This window comes from Malus domestica, chromosome 01 (genome assembly GCF_042453785.1).
Source record: "Malus domestica chromosome 01, GDT2T_hap1".
NCBI classification, from domain to species: Eukaryota; Viridiplantae; Streptophyta; class Magnoliopsida; order Rosales; family Rosaceae; genus Malus; species Malus domestica.
The window spans coordinates 23,078,231-23,089,256 of record NC_091661.1 but is presented as its reverse complement, the minus strand read 5'-3'; the positions used below and the strand labels follow the sequence as shown (position 1 = coordinate 23,089,256).

At 37.9% G+C, this 11,026-nt stretch overlaps 1 protein-coding gene across 3 annotated transcripts; it reads right to left on the bottom strand.

The window, feature by feature from the left end:
• Nucleotides 1-4,207: 4,207 nt before the first annotated feature.
• Nucleotides 4,208-10,359, bottom strand: LOC103433610 (uncharacterized). 3 transcript variants are annotated; one of them, XR_001790255.3, is made up of 5 exons: nucleotides 10,085-10,359; nucleotides 9,133-9,375; nucleotides 6,467-9,033; nucleotides 4,786-6,365; nucleotides 4,208-4,696 (listed from the first exon to the last, which is right to left on the bottom strand). XR_001790255.3 is itself a non-coding variant. In XM_008371882.4 (4 exons), the coding sequence occupies exons 2-4, from the start codon at nucleotides 9,154-9,156 to the stop codon at nucleotides 5,048-5,050; spliced, it is 3,909 nt and encodes a 1,302-aa protein (XP_008370104.2). In that variant the 5' UTR covers nucleotides 9,157-9,375; nucleotides 10,085-10,359; the 3' UTR covers nucleotides 4,208-5,047. The 3 variants fall into 3 exon arrangements, 2 of the variants coding, with proteins under 2 accessions (XP_008370104.2, XP_008370109.2); XM_008371882.4 differs by having other exon boundaries at nucleotides 4,208-6,365; XM_008371887.4 differs by having other exon boundaries at nucleotides 4,208-6,365; nucleotides 10,184-10,359.
• Nucleotides 10,360-11,026: the final 667 nt, after the last annotated feature.

The window sequence follows — 11,026 nt, the reverse complement described above, 5'->3', positions numbered from 1 at the left end:
GAAGGAAAGCTCCATCCTGTTTATTTTAACGAAAAATTATATTTTTACAGTAAAAAATCAATCTTGGTACTATTTATTTTAAGTTTTATTTTTTTCCTTATGGTTAAAACTCAAAGTTTTCAAGTTATTTTCATTAGTTTTTCTTAAAAATTATAAATTTTTTATTAACATGATTCAGATTGTTATCAAGTCACACGTTAAAAACTTGTTAAGATAACGAGTATACACGTAAATGATACGAATATGACTTGTTTGTCATCTAGACATTAAGCATAACAATTCTTCCATGAGTCATTAACCTGATACAAAACCATATGACTCATTAACGAGTCGAGTCGCTACAGAGTCACATGTTAATAATTTATTAAGATAACATTTTTATATGTTAAAATAACAGATATGACACGACCACGAAATGAACACAACCGTTTGCCAAGTCTAGTTTTCCACCATTGTGACAAAATAAATAAATTGGGGTTTTCTATTCGTACCTGAGTAACGATTAGATATTAGATACATGGATCTAATGAAATTCGTAATAGTTAATCTTACTGAAAATTTATATGACTCAATGTTACGTACTATTGAAGTTGAATCCCAAATTTTATTTACAAATTTGATGCCAGGTTTGTCCTTTTAAGCTCAACATTTTTTTTTTTTACAAACAATAACGTTAGTAGGTTAAATAGTTGGTTGTCATGGGGAAAATAACTTAGTGGAGATCAAACCCGTATCTTGGTACACAGACATTATTATTTTCCACCATTGTGATAAAGCACCACCTGCGAACAATTATTTCTTTCTTTTATTAAAGCACCACCTGCAAGTGTCTTACTCAATTCAAAATATAATAGGAAAAAAATTTGTTGACGCCTCCTCCCCTGATCTCTTGCGACTCTCCTATTCTCCCTCACATTTTTATTGGCACCAAGAGAGATTAGTGATCTTACTGGTCTCGCCTGTTGGTGTTAGGAAAAAAAGGAGATTTCATTACTAGGTCGCTAGTGGTGGAGGGAGAGGGTGTGCCTGTTGGAATATGATTTATAATGACATGGTTTTTTTTCACAATGAGTGTAATCATGTGTGAAGGATTGAAAGTACACCGTAAAATTGGTGTGCTGATACGAAGAAGCCTATATTGAAAGAATATGTATGATATAACTGAACAGTTTTATTCTGCAGGAAAAGTTGTAACTTCTCTTGAACATATATGATTAAGACCGATCAAGCTAGTATTCCGTTTTTCCTCAAGGCTTTATGAGGAGCAGAGTGAGAATTTTTCATATTTTCACTCGACTTATATCCATTTGCCATGAACATTTTTTCACTAATAGGCGTGTGGGAATAATAATACCCAAAGAATTTTTTTTAATTACAAATTTACAATAGGGATAGGATTGCCCTTATTAATAACCGTTATTAACTTTGTTTTATTAAGTAAAACATGGATCATAAATATAGTAAAAGGATTAAAAATGGTCCACATAAGCATAACAAAGATATGTGAGAAAGGTTTACGAATTTCTTCTACATGTCTTTGTAATGCTTATATGTTGTAAGCGTGTTACTGATAAATTTCAAATAGAGGTTAGTGATCTTATTGGTCTCACCTGTTGGTGTTAGGGAAAAAGGAGATTTCATTACTAGGTCGCTAGTGGTGGAGGGAGAGGGTGTGCCAGTTGGAATATGATTTATAATGACATGGTTTTTTTCACAATGAGTGTAATCATGTGTGAAAGATTGAAAGTACACCGTAAAATTGGTGTGCTCATACGAAGAAGCCTATATTGAAAGAATATGTATGATATAACTCAACAATTTTATCCTACCGGGAAAGTTATAACTTCTCTTGAACAGGCATGATTAAGATTGATCATGCTAGTATTCCGTTTTTCCTCAGGGCTTTATGAGGAGGAGAGTGAGAATTTTTCATATTTTCACTCGACTTGTATCCATTTGCCATGAACATTTTTTCACCAATAGGCGTGTGGGAATAATAGTACCCAACGAATTTTTTTAATTACAAATTTACAATAGTGATAGGATTGCTCTTATTAATAACCGTTATAAACTTTGTTTTATTAAGTAAAACATGGATCATCAATATAGTAAAAGGATTAAAAATGGTCCACATAAGCATAACAAAGATATGTGAGAAAGGTTTACGAATTTCTTCTACATGTCTTTGTAATGCTTATATGGTGTATTTACATTTTTTTATCCATTCCTTGATATCTTGACATCAATACTTAAGATTTGAAATTCTTTACTCAAACATAGTCCAAGTGTAATTGCAAGCGTGTTACTGATAAATTTCAAAAAGATCGTTTTTTTTTTTTCCAAGTTATGAATTGTTATGATAGATATGGTCTTCTTCTTCAACTTATCTTGTCCCGTGTTCATAATCAATGATGAATTGGATCGTACTTGGTTTTTTTTTTTTTTTTCGGGTCCAAACTTGGATGGTAGGGATGTGAAAATCAGAATGGGGGAGTTTAGTGGGCTTTGTTAGTGAAAAAGAAATTGTTATTGGCACTCCAAAATTCTTATTCTACACTCCAAACTTTCTATATTTAGAAAGAAAAATACACTTGTGAGGAGTGTAGAATGAGATTTTTAGAGTTTCAATAACACTTCCCAATAAAAGTTGGGGATTGTATTATATTGAGAATTGTTTTTAGCACTATTATAAAATGACCGTACACTCCTCTTTAGTGAAAAAAAGAAATGCATGAACGATTTTTTATTTTTTCTGGGTGAAAATAATAATTCTATTTTTTTCTAGTTTTTTTCTTTCTCTGGAGGGCAAAAAAAAAATGGATTAACAATAAAAAGACTTAAGAAGGAAGACATGGTTGAAGTTTGATAAAGAGTCTCTCACATTGGCTATAAGACCAAATGAACCCCAAGGAATTTTCCAATAAAAGGAACATTTCCGTGCTTTTGCTTAGATTTTTAATTTTGGTAGCCTTTAATTTAACTAATTTTATTTTTGTAATAATATTGGCGATTTTCATATAATTCCTGTTTGGAAATGAAAGAAGCACATGAGAAGTGCTTCTCTATAAAATCACATGAAAAATGACTTGATTTTATACAAAAACACCTCTAATGTGCCTCTCTAAGTGATTTTACAAAAACGCACCGCTTCCGTACTTCCCAAAAGTGATTATGAGAAGTGATTATGAGAATTTGACAATACGCATACCAAATGAGCAAAAATTCATCCTTCACAGCAAGTCAAGTTAGAGAGTGCCCACTTTGTATCGCACTTGAATCATTGGTCGTGTCAAACAATGCTAGTTCTTTACAATTTCAATAAAACTATCAATTAAGTTTGCATTAATCCAAAATTATTCTTAATCACGTCACACTCAAAATGTTTAATTTTGGTCCAACACAACCAACCCATCCATACGCAAACAAGGTTGTCATTTTCTGGCATTCAACAATGTAAATACCAACACAAAATTGGAAATCAACTCAATAAAATTCCATAAATGCCCCCACTCATAGAAGTAATTCCATGCCACAAGTGGAATGCGCGGTCGAAATTGTAAATTCACTTTACCCCTTACTCATCTGCAACCTCACACTTATTAATAGATTTTTAGGTTATATTTAGATGCAGAGGCCAGTTCCGAGTCTTACGACAAGTCTTGCCGGCAACCGGGTCTTACGGCAAGTTTGGCCGGCAACCGGATCAAGTTTGGCCGGTAACCGGATCCAACTTCTCAACCTTGCTGCTGATCTAATGAGGAAGGAAAGTAGCACAGGAAACACAAAGACTAGTTCTAAGACTTCCCGACACCTTCATTGCCCAGACCTACTACAAAAACAGATCCAAGAAGTTCAAAGTACGACTCAAAAACCAACCAACTTTTTCAAGTTTTGACAAATCTCGATGTACTAAATTTCCAGGGGGATAACTGTCTCCACAACATAACGGATTATACACCCAACATTCCCCGTTTTGTGGCCGATTCCAGTCGGCATTTAACTGCGCATGAGAACTAAGAAGCGCACAAAGCGTTGCATGACAGCTCCAGGAAGTTCAGACAAATATGTTTCTAAATTCCCTAATAGCATGTCAGCTACCCAACAGTCAAGAAAACAAAGAACAGATCAACAGATATAAACAACCTCCTACACAGCATTATTCACCTGTGTACTTCAGTACCAGTAAGCTTAGCAGCCGATCCAGAACTTGCTGACAAAGCCCGTTCCATTATTCATACATAACAAGTAACGGAGCAAACTTCTCCTTCACATCAGTTTCCAACATTTCTGCATATCATTATTCATTACAACCTCCAACCAATAAGATGTTCTATACTGAAAGCTTGTACATGATCTGCTTCTCTGCCGATTGCTGCAGATCGCATAACCAGGAACGAAGAAAATTTTCAAATCGAAGATCAAACAGTACCGATGGGCTTCTCATCTGAGGTCACACAAGGTGCGACAGGAAGATGGACGTGAAGAAAGTGATGAGACGCAGTTATAATTGGAGCTTTTGTGGCCTAAATACTAGTTAAGAGTGATGACAGCTCCTTGTAGGATACCTGCCCTGGCTCACCAAGCATCAAAACCAATGCAGAAACATAACTCAGAAACTAGGGAGAATCTTCGCATAAGCATTTAAATGGCTAACTCCACGATAATGACCTTACGAGATGTGATGTGCAACCAAGACCTATGGCAAGTACACATATTGCTAATGAAATTTAGGCACTACATGTAAAACCCATAATTACTGTAATATGAGCATCGAGAAGAACTAACCAGTAACCACCATAGTACCAGTACCAGATGCAAACTATTTACATGGGAGACAATTAAGCAAGGCTGTATTTGCATCCAGTCCTGAAACCACAGAATCATAAGCAAAGCTTGGAACTGGAGAAGGCCCACAGAACATCCTATGCAAACAGAATGGCACTTTTTTTAATGCTTTGAGTCAACAGAATGTCCCAGAAAAGTGACTAATTCTGTGTGCCGGACATGAACAACCAATCCCGAATTCAAGGTCATGACAGAAGCAAATTCAAAATCTTTTTCTCTTCACTTGTGACGTATCATCAAACACACCATCATGCCAAGGCTGTTCACCATGTCCGCAATTAGCTTCTTGGTCTTCAATCCCTCTCATTCTTCTAGGAGCATTTCCTGGCCGATTCTTAATCCTTCTGTCAAAGTCCCTTTCCCTCAAATTGCCTCTTTCTTGAAACTCGGTATTATCATCTGGGCAGAACCTCAAAGGCCTAGGGCCATCCTCTCCGTTAAGATGAAATGTCTCACCACCAACACCATTATAAGGTCTAAATGAACGGACGGGTCCACGTCTCTCAGCAAATCTTCTTCTCTCATCACCACTTCCATCACCACCAAGCTCATGCAAACGGCTAGAATGCATGGCCCCCCCAAAGTAATTGCCATTATTTGGCCTCTCTCGAGGATCCATGACATCAAATCTCCTGTTTCTGACTAAACTCCGGCTTGAAGGACTCCCATTGGGAATAACAGACCTTGGAGGGCCGTGGTCTCTTCCAGGATCCATATTCCTCAAATCATTTGACGGATTCCTTCTAACCACCATCTCTCCGGGAAAACATGGGTCATCAGGGGATCTAAACCTCTCCATCCTGTAAACTGGTGGAGACCTTCGATGAGTCAGTTCTCTAGGCCCACCAAATCCATCTGGGGATCTTCTTCTAGGAGAAGACCATGGCCCAGGAGAGCGAGTCCTGGACCTTATTGGCGATTTTGAGCTAACTCTGGGAATCCCTCTCCTCTGTGCAAAAGAAAAGTTCCGATTGCCTCGTCCAAATTGACCATGCACTCCCTCATATGAAGGTTGGCTACGAGTGAACATGGGGTCTGCACTATCATCATGGAAACCCCTCATAAACTTCTCATTATGCCTCATTCCAACCAAATTTGGAGCATCTTCACCGTTGAATCTGGTTGGGCTAATATTTCTTGGATTTCGGCGAGGCATGTAAATGGTGTGCACTCCAACAGGAGACCGCCTCCTTGAGGGTATACGGTAGTTAAGTGGTCCATCATTTGAAAGCTTCCTTCCTCCACGACCTGTACCATAAAATGCACTATCTGGAGGCATATTGTAAGTGTTATATTCAAGGTCAGCATCAGAAACATTAGGTGCATATTTATGTCTGGGGACACGATAGTTTGTTTGATTATTATAAAGCTCCGAAGCATAGTTACGATCAGAACCCCAATTGCCACGACTATGCATCCTCCCTCTACCACGTCCAGAACCTAATCTAGGATATCTCAGTGATTGATCTTGGTATCGCTCCCTTGAAAATCCCGGGTTTCTGTTAACATATGGTTCACCTCTGGAAAAAATGGCAAAAGGGAAAAGATTTAGATTAGAATACAACTATTAACCCTCAAAATCAAACAAAAGTCAAAATACAAAACAAGGGAAAATAATCACCTCCCTCGAGAATGTATATTCTCTTCCTCCATTTCTACATCAGTTAATATTTCTCTTCCAACTCTTGACGGCAAAGGCTGTCCTGAAATAGATATTGATTTACTCGGAGAAACAGTTGAAGATCGAGGCAAAGTTATTATCCTGCTCCGTTGTCCTCCATAACTGGTATCCTTAGCAGCATTATCACCACTACCGGATGTTTTGGGCAAATTTGAGTCACCCATTGGTGCCAGGTCAGTGTTATTTACGTGCAGCTCTTTACCCTGACCACTTTCCACTACAGTTCCTTGATTTCCACTAATGACTTGCCCGGAGAACTCTGCATCCTGACATTTCTGGGCATCCATCTTCACTGCTTGATCATCAGGTTCTGTTGACCCTTCCACACCAGCCCCGATTGTTAGATTTTCAACAGCTAATGGTTCTTCATGCAAACTCATATCTTCATCAGAGCACGTATCAGATTTATCATTACAAACTACCTGGAAAGATTCTTTATAATTATTGTTACTTGTTTCAGCAAGATTGTCTTTGTTGTCTTTTGCCTCATAATAGAATGATGTAGGCTGAACATTGTTAATAGGTCCCACAAGCTCTGTCCTTTTATTATCAAAATCATCATTATCGTCATGTTCCACTTCTCTTGCCATACATATAGGTTCCTCTACCGCAGTAAGCTCCACTGACTCTCGGACCTCACCGTCTTCATAATCATCACGTTTACCATCTTGTTCAGTATCCATGGTTGTATCTAAAGCATGAGCACCATCTGATTCACAATCAGAACCATAAGAATCTTCCAGCATATCCCCAGATATATTAATCTTTTCCTCATCACTGGCAGAACCCTCACCACTTCCCCGTGAATCAAGTGACTGATCATTCATAAACTTCAATTTACAACTCTCGCTGTCAACATTACCATCTTCTGTTCTCGTATTGTTTCCCTTAGTATCAGGACCCTGAGATACAGCAACCTGATCTTTGCTTTGACAAGCTTCCATAGGCGCATATGCAATAACGTTTCCAGAATGCTTTATCACATCCCTGCTCATAGTCAACTCCGTTGAACAAGGCTTTCCAACACGGCAAGACACCTCTGAAGTCATAGGCAATGTCATGTCACAAGAACGATTATCCAGACCTTGTATCAAATGTTTATCCAGTTGAACTGAGGTGCCTTCAATTGACTTGATGGTTTCTTGAGGATCCACATGAGTTGGTTCAGATTTTATGGGTCTAGCATCGACTGAATGTCGGGTGCTCGTATTTGAAGACTTAACAGCTCCAAGATTCCCCTGCTCAACGACTCCACACTTCACTGCTCTACTACTATCTACTAATCCTGTGTTACTGGGTTTAGATACGTTAACATCCAGTTTAGATACATTAACATCTAGTTTGACACCCTCGTCAAATGGTTCTGATTTCACAGTTTTATGATTACCCAAGTTCAAATTTCTAATTGGCCCAAACAATCTAGGTACGTTTGTAGCAGATATCACCCTATGTAAATCCAGTTTACTGGATGAACTAGAAGGGTTTTGGCACTGGTTTAACTGCGAGCAAGATGAACTAAGGCGCAAAAGAAGGGAGTCATTGGGCTTGTACTGGTTAGCAAGTGTGGATAAGACGGGCTCATTACCTCTGTTCTGAGTCTGAACAATGGACAGTTTTTCTTTGTTAACACCAGCTCCAACCAACCCAGTTGTGCAATTCACCCCACCAGTTGCATTACTCCCATAAAAGAATACGGAAGAATCGCTAACAGTATCTGTCCATGCATCCATTGGTGTATTCAAATCCCAGTTTGCTCGACATGCACTCATATCAGCACCAAGGGAATTCAAACCTTTCCCACTACTGTCGCATTGGCTGCTGGTTTTTTCTTTACTTAAAGACAAATCCAGTGACATAGGCTCCAAGTTACCCTGATTCCGGTAACTCCTGTCATCACCAATAACCCGTCCTGTCAAAGCTGGAGCAAGATGTTCTCTTAAACCTAATGATAATTCAGTACTCTCAGCAACAGCAGGCATTTCTTCTTTGCACTTCACTTCTACTTTACTTTGGCTCTGCAAAATCTCCGTACCTACATTAGATGCAAGAGCTTCATTTGGTGCTAAAGTCAATTCACTTTTCCTTAAAGTCAACTCAGGTGTAGGATTATCAGACAAGACAAGCTTCCCCTTCCCCTGCATGTCATCCAAAGAACTCGAGTGAATCGTCAGGCTAGGTTCTTCAAGTTTGACTCTAAAGATATTATCATTTCCTCGAGCCACACTAACATTTGCAACGCCAGAGTTTCCTTTTCCATAATCGGATTCAGGAATCTTGTTTGCATCAGAAAGTCCAGAACTGGTGATACTAACATATGAAGGAGTCGACCCCCGAGATTCCTCGTGTACTGAATTAATTTTTGCTGGAAAAGAAGATGGTTCTTCTTTCGGAAACAAAATTGGTTCTTCAGGAGGAGGTGAAGGAGGCCTCATGAAAAACCTCCTTTTCTTGATAGGAACACCTGCACTATAATCACTAGATTTCCGGGTGACGGGTTTAACCCCAGTCTGCCAACAAAAGATTTAATTGATCAATAATCAGAAAAAACAATAAATTTAAAGGAGACTCTGATCTCAGTTAGCAGTTTTCAGAAAGGAAATAAACACCTCTTCATTTCCCGATACCGGCATGATTCCAAGATTTTGCAATCTTATATTACCCCTTCTCGTCTATAAATCAAAGTCAATAGCAATTAGCAGGACCCTGAATTCGTTCTGAAGTCACTTTCAAGACCACCACTATGATAATTATGCAGCTACACTATTTTTCTAAAAACCAAATTTAGTTAGCTAATACGACCGTGCAATTTCTCCACTTCTTCTAGCTATCACACTACCAATTTCAATATCCTGCACACAACCATAACAAAAATCAAAGATATACATTAGCAAGAGAACCCAATAGCACATGTAAAGGAAATCGAAGATAAAACAGCAAACTCTAAGTCAACGAAATAGACTATCTGTAGACAAGTAAAGAACACATCATGGCTGATCGGCAAATTGAAAAACGACAAGTGAGAAAAAAAGGAAGAAGTTTTACATATTGTGTGAACAGATGCAATTATGCAATATAACTTGCAAAATAATACTAACAAATATATATTGATATAATATGAAAACTACACTCAAACCAATTTTCCAACTCTAAGATCATTTTCTAGAATAATTAAGTAACCAAGCTACAATCTAAACACCAAATTAAAACCCTAATAGATCCCACAAAACAAACACTTTTCCCAAAAGCATAAGCAGAAAGAGAGACCCTTTATCCGTGCTGTTTATGCTGTAATAACTAAAACCCAAAAAACGAATTGCCCGTAGCGTTTCAATTCAAACGAAACAAGTCCGAACGATCCATATAAAAAGAGAAAGTTTTCGGCTTCATAAATAAGCACTTTCACTCTGATAAAAAAAACAATCAAACATTTTCCAAAAGCCAAAAGCCGCCAATGAAACCGATGGGGTCGAATCCATTCAACCAGATCTACTAAATTCGACGGAAAAGAAATCAAAATACGCGAAATTGAAACCAGTCCAGAAGCTTCCAGGAAAATACCTGAAATCAAAGTTCTGAATTCAAATCGCAAACGCGTTGACGAAAGTAACGAAATCCGATCAAAGGTGCGAAAGTTGCAGGAAAATGAGGAGGAATTACCTGCTGGGAGAGAGTTTGAAGGAGCTTTGGCTTGATCAAAGGTGTGAAAGTTTGAGAAGGAGGTGATTGAAGATTGAGAGAGAAAAGCAAGGGAGGGAGAGAGGGAAAGGGGGGAGAAAGAGAGAGAGAGAGAAAGAGAGCGAGAGAAAGAGGAAGGAGAGAATCTAATCAAATCCAAGGTGGTGGGTCCCCACTACGTTCCATTAAATTGCCAGCCGCCTAGGGTTGTGCTTTTTTTCTATAATTGCGGTCTAATTATATGTAAATTCAGTTAATTTTTGCTTAGATCATCCGTCGTTATTCGGTCAGTTGGTTTAAGCAGTGTGTCAAGTTTGATATCCAACTGTTTAATCTAATGTCACTCTTTTGTCCACTCTTTTAACACAGAATTTTTTTGGATAAGACAGTGTAATCTTGAACTGCAACGAATTCGGTCCAAAACTTGTAAGTTCGAGTTGTACATGGATGCAAGTCGGGTCTAGTTATAACAATGTATTTGTTTTATTGCAATTAAACTAATTGATCCAACCATATTCCCTCGATGCTTTTTTTACAGACATCATTTAGCTAAAGAAGTGTGCTACATTTGTAAATTGAAGTCGTTTAAAATATTACAATGTGAAAAGAAGAAACTAATCTCTTACGTGTATACACTCGTAAGGAGGCAAATTGTCTGCTTTCTTATTTGAATACCCTTTCCATCCTCTCCTATTTTGTACGGTCACGATTAAGTCACGTCAACATTTTATATTAATTTTTTAGAGATAATAAGACAAAAAGTAATAAGAATATAAAATATTAACATGACTTAACTGTGACCGTACAAATAGAAAGAGATATGAA